Genomic DNA, 20260 nt, shown 5'->3' on the forward strand with positions numbered 1-20260 from the left:
AATTAATTCCAGGATTCACATATCTCAGGTATGTGACCCTTTGTTCAAAGCTAAGAGGCAATAGATAGAGGACCTCTCAGTGCATATATCTCCCGATGGTCTGCATAATATTGAGGCATTGTACAAAGAAATGTATAATAAATGTATACAGCTGAAAATAATACACAGTTGGCAACAGACAGCAAAACAGTTACACAGATGAAAGTTACCTTTCGTGGACTTCTGCTGTAAGTGTGAGGCTCCTGTTCTGCATGTACTTGGACTTGTTGCAATCACAAGACTGGAGGAATAATATTAAAAAGGCTATTTTTTAAAGTATTAAAATAAAGATTTCAAATCTCCGCAAAGTCAAGATTCAACTGCAAGACTCTGACATGTCATCCTTTGAAAAAAGCTGGATTGTTCTGGCTCTTATCGCGACTAAGTGACACTGGAGGAGTAAGCACCCACCTCCATATGGAGAAAGGACAACAACAGCGGCACAGTTGGCTGTCTGTGAGACGGTTACTTACAGTTTATTCAGTAAGCTTTATGAATACATGTTTACCATGTGGCTGTTGTCAGCTTAAATAACTTTTTGGTTACCTAGTAAATGTAAAACAAAGATGAACGTGACATTTAATAATTCGGGGGAAATCGATGTGATGGGCTTCTTCTTTTACTTTCTTTTGATAATTATGTAAGTGTTAAGCTTTGATTAAACCTAAATCTTTCTCCAGTTAACACCTAGTTGCTCAAAAAGTATACAAACCTTATTGTATGTAGTTTCATTTACAGGTAGGAATGATTAATTTTTTCATTTTTCACCAAACTATCAAATCAGAAACGTGTGACAAAAGGCTCGTGCTTCTTCCATCATTACTGAAATCTTCCCCTCAGCTGAGTTTCTGCTAACTGTTCGATGTAGACAGTAGAAAGAATAATTATTCCTACAGCTCACAACTGCAATTGTAGCAAGGTTGTCTTTTTTGGATAGAGACGTTGCTATTTAGCTTTTCAAATGCGTTACTTTGGCACTTTAAACACTAAAAGTCCATTAAGAGTGTGTTTTCAATTCAAGATGAGACACACATTACTTTTTGTTCTGCTTTGATGATAGTTTGGTTTTATTCTAGTGTCCCAGGGTGCAGCGTTACCTTACTGCACCCAAATGCTACATAGAGGGATGAGATAAAATTAATCTTTCAGCTCAAGGCAAATTCTCCGCCTGCAGATTTTTAATTTACTTTGACCTACTCATGGTTTATATAGAGGACAAAGATATGGGCAACTGGCCAGACAAAGGATATTCCAAAGTACTTTATTATTACAATATGTAGCATTTACCTCTTTCTTTAGCCCGCCTTAACTAAAAGGCAGGAAGCAGAAGGAAACAGCTGGCCTAAGTCTTTCCATAGTTCCAGTTTTTTTATGTTTTTGTTTTTTGTTAAGTTAAACTAATTCCCTCCTGGGAGCCCCATATTTCACTTGTTTTTCTCCCTGTGTCTCCTCTCTTTGCAGATTGAAGAGCGGCGAGCCTTGGCGGGAGGCTCGAACGACACAAGTTGTGTGTTTCTGGTTAACCGGCCGTACGCCCTGATCTGCTCTGCAGTGGCCTTCTACGTGCCGCTGGGCCTCATGGTCCTAGCCTACCAGCGTATCTATGTTACTGCCATGACCCACGTGCGGCAGATAGAGACACTTCAACGTGCCGGATCTGCTCCGGTCACCGGCACAATTCCAGTCATCACCGTGAGGACATCCACTTCCTCAGATCCTTTGGAGCATTACCGCCTTAGGACACCAACGGGTTCGTCCTCCTCAGAGCAGGCTCCTATAGGTCACAGCCGCATGCGCATTGAGACCAAGGCAGCAAAGACGCTGGCGGTTATAATGGGTTGTTTCTGCCTGTGCTGGGCTCCATTCTTTATCACCAACATAGTGGACCCGTTCATCCACTACTCGGTACCCTGGCAGCTGTGGACAGCCTGGTTGTGGCTTGGGTACATTAACTCAGGGCTGAACCCTTTCCTGTACGCCTTCCTAAACCGGGCTTTTCGGAGGGCGTTTCTGGTCATTCTCTGCTGTGGGGATGAGCGGTACGCACGGCAGGGGAGCTGCTCCTATGGACCAACCCACAGAGTGTGCTCAGCTGCATCAGTCAATGGAACATCCATGGCACTGAGGTAAACACACAGGCAAGGCACAAGTCACATTTCTACCAGTCTACCTATAACCAGTGGCCAAAGACATATTTGACCATGTAAGCCTGATGGCAGATGTCACAGTGCCTTAATATTGATGTGAAGGGCAGTAATTTCAGTGAGTGTAATGGATCTGAGTGAGAGAGTGTATGTTTTTTTCACTCAATGATAAAGGCAAGGCTTTGATTGTCCACAATAAACAAGAATCACCTGCTTCAGGTTAACATCAAGGTCACATTTGTCATTTTTCAGGGCAATAACTTGTGAATTGTGAATACCTAAGCCAGATGAGCTACTACGTCACTGATGTTCTGTTTTTGTCCTCACTGATGCAAAAAGAAATGAAGGCCTTGGGCAAGAAACATTTAATTTGTCAGACCTACACCTAAACCTTTCTGTGTCATCTAACTGAAAGATTGTTTGTTTTCCCTAGTCTTTGCCTCAGTTTTTACGTCTTTGTAAAACTGAGAAGAGGATGATACACTGGACTTTTATTAGTTCATGGGGCTGTGGGAAGTTGGGGTACTGAAGCAGACTATGTCATAAAAGGCAGACATCAGAACAGCCCATGCAAAAATGCAAAATTCATCTCAGAAATGTGTGATTTAGAGTGTAAAACTGCAAAATAATATTTTTTTCTTTAAATGACATCAAAGATCTGAATGATGTTCTATAGTCATCACCATTAGAAAAAAATTGTGCATTTTTCAAAGTGAGCTACAAAAACATTATGTTTTAATTTTTGTAATTAACCAGCAGCTGTTAAAAAGAAGAAGAAAACCAGCAGATTAAAGTGGTTCATCATCTTGAAAACTGGAATTGTCCCTTTGTTGACCTCCTCTGGAGTGATCATGCTCTAACTTGCGATTAAGAAACACAGTTATGGTCTTACATGACAGAGAAGAGACACTCAGGGATATTTTGAACATTTTGGACGATTTCCTCAGTGCCCTTCACGAGGAAATTTATTGCCACTAAGTCTCATTTGGAGTGTTATACCTGTGCACCTGGACGAAGATAATCCTGTGGCCTATTGTGAGCTGCCAAACTTTATTTTGTTGCATTATGTTGAGCCACATAACTCCAGCAGCTTTATGAAGGTAACACAGGACTGCATCACAAATCAGTAGAAGAGGGGGAACATAGTGAGTGTAGTTTGACATTGCTTCATGGAGCTGTGGAGGGAGAGAGTGTCGGCCGAGGACTTTAATCTGAGCAGTAAGAAGAAATGTGGAGAAATCGCACTGATTGGGATAGAAAAGTGTTGTAGCTGCAGACGTAACTGTGGGGAAGATTTTCATGGCCCGAATACTGCTATCTGGCAAAGTATTACTCGCTGAGGGAAATGGACATTTCTGTTGCTGTTGGAATCCAGTTTTACTCATCACACGGTTCAGATTCCTGCATCAGCTGACACAGAGATCATCCAAAGGACTGTGGCTGAATGAGCATGGACAAGAAATGGATCTTGGTCACCCTTTGCACTACTTGCTGGACAAGCAGCTGAAGACTTTCTCTAACATCTGTTTCAGCTCTACCGCCACAAGGATAAAACACATTTACCACAATTCATGTATTCATTGTGGATTTAAGCTCCTGATTAACTCACATTTACATTTTGATTTATTGAGTGATTTTTTGCACTGTGATATTTATTTAATCACAGTTCTTTTTCACATTTTGGGTACTGTAGCATTTCCCAACTTTTGGGATAAATAGGGTATTTCTTATTTGATCATATCTCATTTTATCACATACTGTGTGCACCTAGTTGCTATCCCAGGCTCACATTTGTGGAAAAATGAATTTTCCCTTCTTTTAATCCCCTTGTTTTCTGATCATGAGATGTGTCAGATGCTTTTTATCGGGAAAACGTTGGGAAATTTTGAAAGAGAACATTCAGACTTTGACCCACACTTGCACTTGTGCTGTGTTTTTCTACATAAACTTCTTTAACGTTTAATCATGCCATTTAATACAGCACGTGCACAGTAGCAGCTGGGGAGAATGATGAAGAGATAAGCTCGTATGGACAGCAATAACAGAATGTAGCAACAGCAATATGAAGATCAGCCATTGTGTTTTTTTCTCTTGGTAGTCACTGAAATAGAATTTACCTTAGGCACTAAAAGTTATTTATTTGTAGTTTTTATTCATCATAAAGTGTAGTAAATAGAAAAAACTAGAGTCAAATCAATATTTACTGTGAATCACCTGCTGGTGTTAGTAAATTACAAGTTGTCCTTAATGTCTCCATCACAATAGGCTAAAAGTAGGATGACAACCACTCATTGATTTTTCTTTTTTTTCCTTTTAATGATCACAATTAGTTTCAGTGATGAGTTTTGAGCCCAAAGAAATTGCAGTCTGACTGCAGTCACTCTCAGACAGATTGACAAGGGCTTGCAAATAATTGGCTCCTAATTTATGCCTTTAAGGCCTTTTGTCAATCCTTTTGCTGTCCTGCAAAAGGACATCACTATTTTTGGAGGAATTTCTATTTCAAATCTATGATTTGACCTGGCTATACTCTGAATATATTAGTTCATGTAAATTTCTATAGAAGGCCAAATATTGGCAGTCTTTGCAGGTTGAATTTAATTGCCAGCTTCAGCTAATTCAGTAGTAAAATGAGAGCAGATAGACTCCATTTTTGTCACTGTCTTGATGCGCTAAAGTTGCTTTGAGGACGGCAGGTGCGCGGGGTTGCAGACCTGGTCCCCTTTGTTGGATCAACCGTTTCAAAGGCAAAATGGCTGCAAGTTGTGGTCATACATACTTTTCCCCCCCAGTGTGACTATAGCATTTTGCACTTGGACAGTTCTTAAGATACTTGGCAGGCAGATTACTTCAAGCATCTCGGAGAATTTCTCTCACTGTCTTCTTCATGTAATCTGGGACGGAGTCAGGCAATAGAGGCTCCCAGGGGACCAAACCATCTTCCTGTTGCTGGAGAATTTGTCTGGGTATTTTTAGGTAAACTAGCACCAATCTAACATGGTGAACTTTGTAAGTATTAAATTATAGAAAAGTGGAGCAAAAAGCACCCTTCAAAGAGCAGCTAAAATGCCCAAATCTGGCTAAATCTTGGTTCTTAGTGGTTAAATAGCACGGACAGTGGACAGTTTCATATTTGTCTTTTTTACAGATTGGATCTTCAATGTAATTATAATATATAATAACACTAAAAGTCCAGAAGGCTTTTCACACCAGGACATCTGTTGATGTTATGGTGCTGATTTAGTTGACGGCTGTGTTTGTGCTCTCAGCTCCCGCGAGCTGGGAGAAAGATGGAGGAGACCTGCTTGTGTCTGCACTGTTTAACTTTAATACAAGTACTTCACTGCTGAAGAGAAACAGCGAGAGCGCGTGTGCACTCATGCACGCGTGTGACAAACGAATTCATACAAAATACATGCAAGCACAGGCAGTCACACCTTCTGAACGTGTCGAGAAACCTTCTGCGTGTGCTTCATCTGTGCGTGTCTGTCATATGAAATAGAAAAATGAAACACGCTTTCCTGATATCTCAGCTTGTGGCATACTAGTTTTGGCTGTCGCGTCTTCCCATGGATTTCTGCACGTCGGTGTGTAGGAAACAGAAAGGCAAACAGTGTTAACTCCAATCTGATGTCCTGTCTTAAATCTGTATCCGATAGAAAACAGACTTGGACAATCAGATTACGGCCGGCAGGATACTAGAAGCTGAAATTACTGGAGGAATCCTGTCGAATCTCATTTTTATTTCAGTGAGATGACGGCCTTTAAGGAAACTGTTTTTCAAAGTTACATTTAAGCGTCCTCTGCCTTTTTAAAATGTCTTTGTCCATGTGTGATGGCACATATGGAAAATGTTGGCAGAGTAGTAGGATATGAATCCAATGGAAAGCAGAATTGTTTTACAACGGATTCTAACATTAGTATTTCTCTGACATTTTAAACACATTAAACTGTTTGTTGTTGTGAATTGGTGCCATCAAAATCAAACTGACTTGAATTGAATTGGTGTTATTTAGAATACAGTCCATTCTTTTCTTACTTTGCCTAATTACTTTCTCCACTAGTAATTTTTTAAATGTGCCACCGTCTTTTGTTTTTCTAAAATTGAAAAAAATATCCTAACAATTAATATTTCGTGCTTATTTTTTGGTCATTTGGATTTTCCCTTACCCAGTATTTTTGTCTATCAGTAATGCTTCTGTAGATCCTGGTAGGTGGAAAATTTACTCATATTAGAATTTCCCTGGAGCTGTTTTCCTAACAAATATTTGCTGTGGACACACGAAGCTCCAACAGTGGACAGTCATAACAAAACCTTTGGTTTCACACACTAGTAAACAAAGTAGAGACAAAAGCATCTGGAGATTTGAAACAGGTTAAAAATGTTGACTTGCTCCTCGTCTTGTGTCCTTGCACCAGTATGGTGTTTACAGCATTTTATAAAGTATGTCTTTTTATAGATACACAATATGGACACGAGTATTGGGCCACAGTCCCATTACCACAGCGCCTTGCCATGCAGCTGGGAATGAATGGGTTGTTCTAAAAGCTCTGCACTAGGAGAATCGTGGCATGGGTTTCCTTGGATGAGCCGTTCCTGCTTTTATTTCCACAATGACATCATCCTCCTTTTGCTTATATAGTATAATTTAAGTGATGTTTTATCTTATATTAATTTGGCCGGCACATCAGTTGTCACAGCCAGATGACAGTTAACGTGAGTTAGCATAGCATAAGTGGACGCAGCTAAGCAGTCTGTTTTCAAGGACAGATTAACTGACAGGACTTCAAGAAAGTCACTCAAGGAATTATTAATAATAAGTAATAGTATTACTAGTAGTACATATTTGAAATATATATATTGCATAGATATATTTGATTATTCAGTGAACAGAACCAGCTTTAATCCACAGATATACTGATGCTCCTCCTGTTTGTCTATAGCCTTAAATAGCTGCTGATATCGCTAACTCTTTTTTTAATTTGTAGTTAAAGTGTTATAGTAAGCAATTTTTTAGCATACCACATACTATCTTCTTCTTCTTATTATTATTATTGTTCTTTCAACTTCAGGGGCCACAACAACAGGTCATGTGCCTCCATTTCACTGCATCCCTAGCATCCTGTCACACCAATCCTCTGCATGTCCTCTCTTCCTCTCCATATTCAACATCTCTTTGTCCAATATATTCCTCCTCTGCGCATGACTGAACCATCTCAGCCTTGCCTCTACTCAACCTGAGCTGTCCCTCATCTCTCCCTCTGATGTACTCAGATCTAATCTTTCCCATTCTGGCCACTCTCTTGTAAAACCTCAACATCTTCAACTCTGCCATCTCCACTTTGGCCTCCTGTTTCTTTGTTAGGCCAAACAGGTGACGCTACTGTGTTGTAACCCCCCGCCTCCCCAACACTCACCTCAACTCACTCCACCCTGCCTGCACGCGCCTCTTCATGTACTGTCTGTTACTTTGGATGGTGGACCCAGGGATTAAAACTCATCTACCTTCACTGTCTCCACTCTTTGCATGTTACCCTTTCCACCTGTCTCAGTCTAATTCACACATATGTATTCTGTCTTGCTTCTGTTGGTTTTCATTCTTCCTTTTTCCACCTCCAGCTCTCCAGGCTCTCTTCCACTTGATCCTTACTCTCACTGAAGATCACAATGTCATCTTCAAACATCATGGTCCACAGTGACTCCCACCTGACCTCACCTGTCAACTAACAAAAACCAGCTCAGAGCTAATCCCTGATGTAATCTCACCCCTTGAACCCATATGTCACTCCTACCGCACACCTCGCTACTGTCTTCTTACATGTCCTGCACCACCCTCACATACTTCTTTGCCATACTTCCTCAAACAGTACCACAGTTCCTCTCTTGGCACCCTACTATATGCTTTCTCAGAATAAAACCATAGTGCAGCTTCCTAATCACCTTTTTTTCTTAACCTATGTTTGTGATATGGCTTATTATTATTTCCCCCTTCTGTAAAACAACAGTACTGAGCTAGCCAGGAGTTGAACCTAAAGTCTTCTGATCTGTAATCAGACGTGTTTTCCATTGCCCCACTAGCCCTGTGGGTCATATCACACTATGGGGTTCTGGTCACTGGTGATCTTTGATATTTTTTTCTATTCTGACCCATTGATACATGAAAAATGACACCAGAATCTAACTATCACAACACTGTTTTTCTACCACTTTTAAATTGTATTTATCTGTCTTTTGTTGGCTAATTTGAGGAGAAATCTGTTTTGACTTGGTGATCATAAACCTAGTACTGAGGCAACGACCAGATTCCAAACAGAGACTTTAGTATTAGACAAAAACCTCATGAACACAATGATTTCAGTCACAGTGGACACGGGTAAATAGTCAAGTTGGTTTTGCTACAGTTGTAGGATAATGATACGTTTTCCAAGTTGAATCTCACCTCTCCTCTGCTCTTCTGTCATTCGCTCAGCTCTATCATCTTTACCTCCCTCAGAGCAGCTGTCATCAGTACTTAAAACAGTGTGGGCTGGACGTGTGAGCTTGAGTTAAAAAAGTAAAAGAAAAATAAAAGAAATAGAGTTAAACAAGAGTGAAAGGTGCAAGATGATGATGATGCATAGTGTGGTGAAGCCACAGTCCAAGCTGCACATTATCCTCAGACATTTTACTGGAAGAAAAGAAGAAGAGAAAGTGTACATACTGAAGTGCTGTGTAGTTTGATATTTTGGGGGAAGCCAGATTCTTGTTCCCCTAAGTGTTGAATGTCTGGTGAGAAAAATAACCAACAACTCAGAATATCATACCATTCCCGTAACACATAATCAGTTTGAGTGTGATGTAGCGATGATGTACTGTTGAATTCTGTTAATTCCGCTAAGTAGCGGATACTGTTATCAGCTGTGTGATTGTTATTGAGACTGAGTAGGATGATCTGCTGTAGCAGAGCACTTCTGTTTAGCCACTGAAAAACAGTAGAATTTGAAATCTCTTTGGAATGGAAGTCATCTGGGACAAAAGATAGATCACTCTTTGGGTCAAAGCCACGCTGGCATGCCCTGCTGATATATGACTGTCTTATGTTGAGATAGGATGAAACCTTCAGCTCCATATTGGGAAATTAAGTCTATTCCCAAGGATTTAGAAGACAAATAAGGAATGAGTGCAAAATGCAACACACAAATTCTACGATAATGACACCAGGAAGGTATTGACCCAATGAAAACAATTTCTTGAGGAATATTAGGGGGAATTCCAGATTTTTTTTTTTTTTTTTTACATTCACAAGATATATTTTGCAGTCAAGAGACGTACCTCTCAGCCTTTCAAAACAGATGTATATCTTCCCCTGTGGGGCCTGTGTCAAATCACCCACAGTGATTACATCTTGGAGAGGCCATCATTATTAGCTCTTGAAGACAGAAAGAAAAATGTCAAAAATAAAAGAAGCTGTGTTGGAAACTGGCACTTGTAGTGTTTGGAAGCACTCAAGCAGGGAAAGTCTAGCGAAAGGGTTTTTATTCATCCCTAAGGCAAAGAACTAGAGACTAATGAGCAACTGTCTAGCAACCACTGGTTGCTGGTGCCACAAATTGGCTCAAAGTGGGTGACAAAGACGGAGGTGTACTAAAAGAAATGATGAGACGGAGTAGTTTATCTGGGCCTGCATGTGTAGTTTGGAAGACTATCTATAATAGCGGGTCAGGACTTCTTTGAGGCAGTGGGAGGGTCTCGTCACACTAGGGAACAGTGAGTAATCCCCAGCTGGTTGCAACAGGTTGCTAGCAGTCACTCTGAAATCAATTTCTAAAGCTCCAGTCGCGCAAGCCTAGACCCCCTGGCAACCACTATCGCTAGGAAAAAATGTGTGTTCCCCAACTGGTTGGCAAGTGGTTGCAGGAGGTTGGTAACTGTTGCCAGTTGAAACTTGTTGTGGGGAGATATATGGTAAGAACAGGATTAAAACATACCTGTCTTCAGGGATGTATTCAACTTTGTGCACTCCCTCCTGGCTGAAGAACTGTCAAATATTATTATTATTACTATACCCAGTAACATCAAGTGTATCGAATTTGCATACATGAGTTTTTAAACCTGCGTACACGTTTAAAATATTATTAGTTTAACTAAAAGTTTGAGGCTTTTTCTGGTTTTGTACATTCTTTGAAAGGGTGATGTAATCACATCATCATTTCAAGAAAAAATGTGCCCTCCATCGCTACAGACAATCAGACATTTCAAAACATAAGTGTTACATATTATACCTTGAACTCATTTTGAGTAATCCCAACGTAAGTAACAGGGTTTATTAAACATCTCCCCATCTTGTAGGCAAGTTATGATTTCACCGTCTAGGACTGCATGAGATCTGGTATTTTCATGGATGAACTTTTGTCAGTCTCTCACGGTTTTCCTTCATGTCATTAGAAGACTATAAAGCATGTTAAAATGTATTAAAGTCAAAGCATGATCATGAACGTGTAAGAAACTTGCTGGTTGTCAGTGTAACCCCCAGCTCCTCCTGCTTTGATGTAACACTTTCTCCAGGTGTGTAACTGTGAGGATGAGAAGAAGGTCAGTGGTGAAAGTGAGCGTGTTATGACTAACCACAGACAGTTTAGACAGGCGAGGCAGGACAGTGTAAACACTCCAGTCTGTGATTTATTATGAGACTAGTATGATTTATTATTGTTTGATTGAAACGTCAGATCCTCCAGCGGCTCCTCTCTGCGTCTCACTGCTCTCGCTCTGGGTTCTTTACTCAGATTTCTATCTTCTCCTTTGTTCCTTTGTCTTGTTAAACATAATAATGTAAAAATGTTGGACTGTGTTGCGATTATCACCTTTCTTCTAATCTCCAGCCGCAGCCTACTACTTCCTATTCTATTTTGTTATCCTTGACTTCTGTGTTTATCTAAAGAGATCGTTTCCCTTAAATTGAGAGTGAGGAAGGAGGGAAAAGTACGAGAAAGACAAATTACATGCAGTGCGCTATTTGTGCCGTTTGTTATAATACAAGTACTTGAAAAGCAAGACACTGGGTGAGTAAAACACAAACTGACTGCATGAAAAATAATTACACAGTAACTAAAAGAACAAAAACTACTAACCCGTCTTGGTTTTATTGCTTCATTCCTTCTCTTTGGGTGAGGTACATCAGTCGCTGTCAGCTTGGGCCAGACTTTCTGACCCTCACTGGTGTCTCTTAAAGACACTCATATAGCCCTTAGAGCTACTATCCATCTCTGTCTCTGAGGAATATTCCAGTAAAATTGACCCACACTGGCTAATCAGGTCTTTAAAATCTCATTTAATCAGCCTATTTTCTGAGAGGGACAAAAGATGTCCGTTGTTTTTATTTGCTTTCTTTAAATACAATTTAGACTCATTTAGACTTTTTAAAACCTTTCGCTGGATTCGGCTCTTTATATTTAGTCAGCATCCTAAACAAGAGCTGAACAAGTTTTTAAATATCTATACAGTAGATCATGTCGCATTATCCTTTAGGCAGCTATACTTAGATTCTTGACACTTAGCAGTGTTCTGGTAAATGAAGAATAAGAGTTCAAATATTTCAATTAATATCTTTATGTTTAAATAAGTGAAAATTTTGTATTAAAGTAAATAGTTATGGTGAGGATGACTGTAGACACTCACTGTTATACCTCTCTCTTCACCTTGTCTGTACACATTGACATATATTTCACTAGAAATTCAAATTTGCACTCATCACTCCATGAGACCTGCTGCCACTGATTTTCAGACCGGTTCTTGTGTAAGTCAGCATAGCTCAGCCTTTTCTCCTGGCTTCCCTTCCTTAAGGTTGACTTCTGACATTAGATGGATCAACTGATGGCCCTGATGAATTCCTGCTTCAGATCTTTTACTGGATTTTTTCCTATTTCTTCCGGACATGACTTTCAGATGCTGTTCATCTGCAATAGATAGATTTTTAGGATCACTTCTTTTGTCCTCCTCTTGTCCAGTTTCCTCAAATTTTTAAGGACAGACTGCTCAGTATGCTGAGACGTTTTTGGCTAATAGCTCTTCGGGAATTTGTTGGTGCAAAAGTAATATTTTATTCTTCTCAGACTTTGTTATTGTTGGATTTTTTCCATAAATTCAACTCAGGAAATCGGAACAAAATGTGTTTTTGCATCAGGCACTTTAAAAAAAATTACAATAAAGTCTGGCTTAGTTAATCTATTTGAATAAAAGCTAACTTTGGAGTTTTGCTATCAAAAAGGAGGGTGGAACCAATGTAAGAAATACTGGTTCGAAATCCCTCCTGATCAGAAACAGGAAATGCTTGTTCAAAGTCAGCCCTGTCAGCAGAGCTCTGGCCACTTTTTATATTAAATCCAAGAGTTTCACCAGCATGGTGTGTTTAATGGATTTTTTTAGTGATTTTTTCAGTAATTACATAAAGTATGCTATTAGCTTAAGTGCATAGTCTGTAACAAAAATAATGCTAAAAAACATGTAGCAAAATATTCAGATCCTTCTTTCCTCTTTGAATGCTCAGTTTTATAACAGTACATTTGTGTCTCTGTGTTGCTTGGCAGAAGTCTTTAACTACTTATTTTAGCTTCAGGTGAATCACATACTTTACATTTCTCAGTCTGCCCAAAAGAAGAATAACGGACTCATGTCCGATACAAACGATGGGAAAGTTTAAATCTGACATAAATTCAAACCACGATGTGTGCACCGCACAAAGCTTAAATTAACTTTGGGGTTGAAATTGAGACGTTCAAGGATTTGTGTGCTCATTTCATGTTTCCATTGCTCTGTTTATGTGTTTTTATTTCAGACTGACTGCAGAGCAGTAAAGATGTCATTCAGGTCACTTGAGTTAAATTGTTTTTGAGGAAACTAGTTGTTCTGATGTCAGGTAGGACTTCAGAGGCCTCTCCCTGCATGCCTGACAATAAATATGACTTTACTGCCCCTTGTTGCATGAGGGACTATAAACTGATTCCTGTGTCACACTCTGTTTTATGTAAGTATGTGTAGACCAGATCTGACAGTTTATTTATGTGTTTTATAGGTTGTAAAATGTACAGCAGGCTAAATACAGATATTGTTCTGAGAAAGACTGATACAGTGAAAGCACAACAAAACACTGGATTTAAACATGCAGCAAAAACTATAATTCCAAAAATATAATAAAGTGCTTCAGTATAAAACAAACAAACAAAAGAGACAATTGTGATTAGTGTTTTTATTACCTTTTTATTTTTGACTTGCGTGGTAACATTTTTTTCGTTGAGGTTTAGCCAAGAGGTCAGTGAGTTTTAATTTGTATCATTTAGCCAAGAGGCCAAGAGGTCCAAAGAGACATGGATGTAAGTGAAGGAGGCCATGATTAGGCTGAAAAATCTGCAGGTAGCGAAAACTTTAGAAGTAGCCTCATCAACAATCTGGTAGATTCTTAAAAAGAAGGGTTACCCTGATCAGCTCAGCCACACCAAAAGGTCTGAAAGATCACATAAGACATCAAAAGTTCATGATTCCAGAATTATTTCCAAAGTCAAGAAAACAGCTTTCACAACATCTAACCAAGTCGAGAACACTCTTATAAGGTCTGCATCTCACTGTAATCCAGAGATGCCTTCGTAAGTCTAACTACAGAGGGTTTACATGCAACAAGGTGGAAACCACTGGCTGTTTTCCAGAGCAGAAGTACAACCCATCCCTTCCATTCACTTTCACCTGTCTGATTTAGGATCTATGGATCAGCTGCTAGCTACACCATGGACAGGTCAATGGTCTGTTAATACTTTGATGGAATTCTGTTGCTGGAAAACAAAGGCAAAAATTGGGAAGCTATAAATAAAAGTCATTGTAATTCCTAAAAAGTTCGTGCAATACTGTTGTTAAACCCTTTGATTTAAATGAAGGTTGATATGCAGCACACAGTTTACTTATTTCCCCAGCTAGCTATTAGATGTCTAAAACCACTGTATATAATCATAATCTCAGTGAGAACTTTGATTTTGTTTTGGTTAAAGCTTGTTAATATTTTGAATGAGACTGTCAGGCTGATATTGAACTAAAAATAAGATGACACAGTCCTGCAGGCTGTAGACAGACTGCAGCAGAGGCTAAACAAGGTCACTTCCCAATCTGATTAGCACTACTTCCTTCAGTACCTCAGTATCAGCACATGCTCACTATGTAATTGATCTTCAGTTTTTTTTTTCTTTTGTTGTTTTGTTTTTTTTTTGCTTTGTTTATTCAGACAAGCCTTACTGTGTATTTTTAGGAAAGCCTGGTTCTCAGCGAGTCACACATATCCACATAGCTCGGTTTAGCCTCAAGGCTTTGCTGTTTCCCTGCTAAGCTGCTCCATGAGCTTTGCTTTGAGCCCAGATTTTTGTGTCTTGGAATAAGCTCTCCAACAAACCACACATTTTAAAGTTGTATTAAGCTAAAAAAAAGACAGAATTTGAAAGAAAAAACAATTAATTTTAACTGACCTGTTAGTCATCAAACTGATTTAACTCCTGGTGGATGACAGAATTAAGTCTGACTTTTAGAAACCTGGAGGTTCGTGGCATGAAACCTATCTGTAAAGAGTCTGATGGACTGAAGAGAGGAAAGAGCTCTCAGAGCTACCATCATCTATCAGTTCTGATGTTTTTCTGCTGCTGCTTTTGAGTTGGACTTTTCACTTTAAATGTTACAGATTTTGCCAGAAGATGGATGGTGGGCTTTTTTTCTACGTCCATCTTTTATATAAAGTGTATGATGCACTCAGGGAGCTTTAGCAAGGAACTATCTGCTTCAACTCCACCAGTTAAAGTCACTGAACTGAACTTCTTGATCCCTGTGTGTTCCAGCTTTAGCCAAAAGATTCTGTCTGTGAGATTCGTTCCACTTACCATGACCCATCAACATGGCTGTGACTTCGATCGACAGAAAGATAGTCGCCTGTTCTTTTGTCTGACGTGAACAGTTTTCACAGTTTTGAAGTCCTCAGAGCTTCTTCCAACATTTCTGGTGATGCCAAATAAAACTCAGTGTAGATCGCTCATTTTATTTTAACCAGTTTTTATTAAATAATAACAACTTTCTCTCTTGGCCACAGATAGATATACTGTAGCAAATCTCTTAGGTAGAAAAACTTCTTGGAATATATTAGCAGAATTGATCCTCAAACACACACACACACACACACACACTGCACACACGTCAGAAAAGACAAGAAGGGATCCCAGTGGCAAATGGGAACTATGAAGAGGCCAAGAGGCCACTAGGAAAGCCGCACTCACCAAAGACAAGACTGGGAAGTCAGCTGAATGGGAAGAACAAGATCCAGGCAATAAACAATGACAAAAAGTGCTTGTGTGAATGGGTGAATGTACAAGTTGTGTAAAGCACTTTGAGTCCTCAGATAGAGTAGAAAAGCGCTATATAAGAACCGGTCCATTTACCAACACTTACCCCCTGCTGGTCATCAGATACTTTGCTGGGACAGCTGGCCAAAGGTTTAGATAGAATTCACTGATATTAAGAAAATGCACGCAAGCACAGCATCCTAAGACTGCGTGCTAAGGAGAAGGAAGGAGGCTGAGGACTAGTGAGTGTTAGAACCATTGTCCAGGATGAAACAAAAAAAGATCCATGATTACATTAGGAAGATAGCCATAACTAATCACGTTTTGTGAATATCTCAGGCAGCAAAAACACAAGAAAGAAGAAGAGCAAGAAGAGAAACCATCATGACAAGACAGGCCTCTTCACAGCATGTACCAGATAGAAGGAGTGGCTGGTATTGAAATAATCTATAAATGGCTGGATAAAGCTGGGCTAAAAGACAGCAGAGAGACACCAATCATGGCAGCACAGGAACAAGCTGTAAGCACAAGCTTGATAGAGGCTGGGGTCTATCACACCAGGCAAGACCCCAAGTGCAGGTTATGCAAAGATGCCCCTGAGACAATCCAGCACATAATAGCAGGGTGCAAGATGCTAGCAGGGAGGGCATACATGGAACGCCATAACCGAGTGGCTGGCATAGTATACAGGAACATCTGTGCTGAGTATGGCCTGGAAGTCCCAGGTCAACATGGGATATGCCTCTGTCAAGAGATTTATTCTAAATGACACTTCTTCAGCTGAGAGTCTAAGAGTGAAGACACACACACTGCAGATCTTTACTTGCAAGGGCGGTCACAGAGCGCTCACATCAGAGTGGGGGCCCTGTGAAGTGCGCCCTGTTCTTGCACTTGTCTTTATTTATATACAAAAATAATACAACAGTGAATACGTCTATTCATAGATAGAGGAATGTTAGTGCGTATGTATGTGTGTATGCAGGTGTATGTGTGTGTGTGTGATTCTGAAGGACGCGGCCCCTCTTCTTGTTAGGGAGCGCAGATAAAAGTGTCCAGCTCTCCTCTTCCTGGTAGGAGTGAAACTGCTTGTTCAGCTATTATCACTGTGGGAAAGAATTTATAAAACAGAAACAAGTCTTGTAGTGGACAACAGTCTAAGTCATCAAAAGGTCAACATGCAGTATTCTATCATATGCAAACTTACTGTATATCATTAAAAGCTTATACTGACTACTAAGTACAATTTTCCATTGACAGCCTCCTAGGGTGGTTGGGAATGACTGAGCTAAGATCCTGTGGATAATTCCAGATACAGAAAGACAAACTGGTGATGGCTAACCAGCCGGACACAGTAATGGTGGACAATCAGAGGAAGACCGTAGTGATAAATGTAGCTATACCAAGAGACAGCAACAACAGGAGGAAGAACCTCGAGAAATACCAAGGATTGAGAGAAGAGCTCGAGGAGATGTGGAGGGTGAAGGCAACAGTGGTCTATGTGGTAATCGGGCACTCGGGGCAGTGATCTGCAAACTGGGGAAGTGGCTCCAGCAGATCCCAGGAATGACATCAGAAATCTCCATCCAGAAGAGCGCACACCAAAGAACAGAAAAGATGCACTGCACAGGACCCTGAAGCTCCCCGGCCTCTGGTAGAGGATCCGATTTTGAAGGATAAAGACCTCCTGTGACAGCTAAAATCAAGACTATATCCATCTTTCATATTATATACTGTGCCAAAGGGGGGTTGCTTTGAAAACTTGTGGAGGTTAAAAACTGGCATGAAGTTTTTGAAACTTGTAAATAATTCACTTAAACTAATCTGGAGTTGCCTCATATTTAAAACCCAAATCTTAGTTGTGTTCCATTATTAGTTTGATGGCTGGGATCTTAAAAAACTATGGGTTCCATTAAATGGTGCGGAGCACACTGTAGTATTCATAAATAACTAGCTCTGAGTCACAAGGTTAAGTTACATTTGGCAAGGCTTCATGAAACCCAAAGATAAAATGACTTTAAAAAATGCAAATGAAAGATCAACGTCAAAAATAGGAGCAGCACCTCATTATCAGGTAGTCGATCTTTGAGCAGGAAGTGAGTTGACTTAACTTCAGTGGGAGCGAATCAGGACCAAATGTCAGTCGGATGAAATCATTTTCATACTTCTCTAACAAAACAAGGTCTGTTTGGAGAAAGGAGTGGATTTACCCTTTGTTTTCTTAAAGTCAGTGCTGGATATATGAAGGGAGCCTCCGCTGACACAGCTGCACAGCACTGAGGCAGAGCGATATGGTGAGAATTAATATCTGTTCACATAAGAAGAAATTTAAGATAATGATACACCCAGAACCAGATTAAATATTTAAACTGATTTAATCACGCTGTGCTATGTAACCACATAAAATCAAATTTAACCAATGCTTCTAAAAACATCCCCATCATAATTTAGGACATCATAGCATAGTGGTCTGCGATGGAAAGGAAAATAAAGTCAATAAAAATGCCATGTTATGAATTTGTAATCAAGCCTGTGCTCATTATAGTTTCTCTTGAGTAATGTTTTGAGCTCAGCCTTCAGTCAGAATGGCCTCACATTCATCCATAGCAAACACTCAGAGGATTTTCTGTCCTAGAAAAGCAGCACAGATTAATGGTACCGTTTGTGGTTTGCTGGTTATTATTAAAATTTGTTTTCAAAGCTTATTTTAGCTGTTATTATCATTGTTATTTCTTTTTTTTGCCTCAATGTTGCCACTTTGAGTTTTAATTTTCTGAGAGTCACGGGCTCCAGAGCATGTTTTTTTTGATCGAGAAACTCATTCTGACTCGCGGCCCTTGTCTTCTGTTGTCTTTAGCATTAGGGCTCACATATTATAACACCAAGGTAATTAGGTATAAACTCTCATCATAAATATATGTGCACTGCCTCTCCAATAGCTGATCCTTAATGTGGAACATTTCACTTTGAATAACGTAGCCCTTCAGTTTGGAATTGCTTGTGGCTTTTGTGAAGAAACTCTTAAATTAGGTTGGCTTACATGCGGCCATGAGACATCTCATGCATTTACTACCAGTGCCAAAACAAATCTCAGGGAAACGGGTGGAAGTGAAAGTGTACAGGGTGCTGGGAAAGAAAGAGGAAATTATTATCAATTATTGTTAATATGGCTGTGTATCCTGGATTAGATTCTAAACTTCGTGCACGGTTCCCATGTACAGATCACATGTAATGCATGAACTGTAGTGTGTGGGCATTAATCTGCTAATAGCGCAGATAATCGTCCAAATAAGCAAGTGGATGCTGTGTGGCTACGCACTCCTCTGAGGCACCGCTACTGGTGTGCAATACTGCCAATTTTAGTATCAATCTGAGACCAAGTAAATTCAGAGCCAGTACTGGCAGCTTATGCAGGGGAGAGCAGTGTGTCATGATTTATGAGATGAATCATCATCAATTTGCAAATTCTGAATACATCTTAATGACAACTAAATCACCGTTATTGTTACATGAGCTCCCTGGTTATTCTTTGCCTCTCTAAAAGGACTGTGACAGTGAGCTCTGACTCTGTGCTGACAGTCTGGGTATGACTGAGGAATTTCCTTCATCCTCTCATTTCTTTTGCTGCTTGTTCTGGGACCAAGTTCTCTTTTTTGTGGTCTTTCATGTCTTTATATAAGTTGCCAGTGTTGCCACAGTGTAGACTTATCTTCCAACATGCATGATGTTTGCAGTGTTTTCATTTACAGCTGTAAAGTAGTTCCACGTGTTGCTTCGCTTTCTCACTTACTGCCTGCATGGCTCTTCTTGGTGTCACATGATCGCAGGACAACTAAACACAGCAGCGCAGGGAGGAGGGAGCGGATCAAAGTGTGCCCGCATGAGAGGTCATGTGTAAGCAAACTAAAGCAACGATCCTGTCACACTAGTATCGATCCAATACCAGCAGTGGCATCGATGACGGGCATAAGCGCTGTAACATCATCAGCTGGTTTATGAAAATATGAATATGAGCGTGGTCATCAAGGAGGGGCTCTCTGTGTTACATAGACTATATGGCTGTGTAACACAGATGCACATAATTAGTTTAGTTTATTATATTAGTTAATCATTAGTGATCATAATTAGTTTTAAAAAACTGCAAATTAGAAACTAGAATTTGACTCACCCAAAGTGAATCAGAGGCTTCTTCAAAAGTTGTACTAATGGTCAAAATGCACACATATCTGAGGTATCAGGTTTTTGTGCTGATATGCTGTGATATGATATGCTGTCTCCACTTTTATATCATCAATCCAAAGGAAATTGTTCATGTGGTCTGTTCTGATGCAGCTTTGCACATCTAAGCTGTGCAGCCACGTTCTTTTTATAGGCAAGAGGATTTTTCCTGCCTATAAACATGCCATACTTGTTCAGTCTTTCTCTTGTTGTACTATCATAACATGATAACTGAGGCCTGTAGAGTAGTAGTTCTGTTTCCAATGTTATCTTTCAAGTCATGATTTGTTCAGAGGACCTTGTGTCAGTGCAGTTCAGGTCAGGTCCCATGCTACTAAATTATAAAAACCACGTCTAGCCAAGCGTAACCACTCACTGATTAAGGCCACAATTTACATTCACCTTAAGTCATGCTTGGATTTGAGGTCATTGCATCCTTTGACTCCCAGCTGATCTGTCTGTTGACCTGGAAACACTGAAGCCTTACTGGCCCAGAATCTGGGGTATCAGTTCAGTTCATA

General features: G+C 39.9%; 1 protein-coding gene across 2 annotated transcripts in view; it reads left to right on the forward strand.

Annotated features, from left to right (window-relative positions):
- Positions 1-20260, forward strand: part of si:dkey-247m21.3 (5-hydroxytryptamine receptor 4) — a 55813-nt gene that overhangs the window by 22077 nt on the left and 13476 nt on the right. For both annotated transcript variants that reach the window (XR_002062786.2, XM_005451401.4), the window contains exon 6: positions 1501-2165. Coding sequence is in view for 1 of the 2 variants with exons in the window: in XM_005451401.4 (XP_005451458.1) it covers positions 1501-2165 (665 nt within the window). In the remaining variant the exon portion in view is untranslated. The remainder of the gene's footprint in view (positions 1-1500; positions 2166-20260) is intronic.

The sequence above is a fragment of the Oreochromis niloticus genome, linkage group LG7 (assembly GCF_001858045.2).
Source record: "Oreochromis niloticus isolate F11D_XX linkage group LG7, O_niloticus_UMD_NMBU, whole genome shotgun sequence".
Taxonomy (NCBI): Eukaryota; Metazoa; Chordata; class Actinopteri; order Cichliformes; family Cichlidae; genus Oreochromis; species Oreochromis niloticus.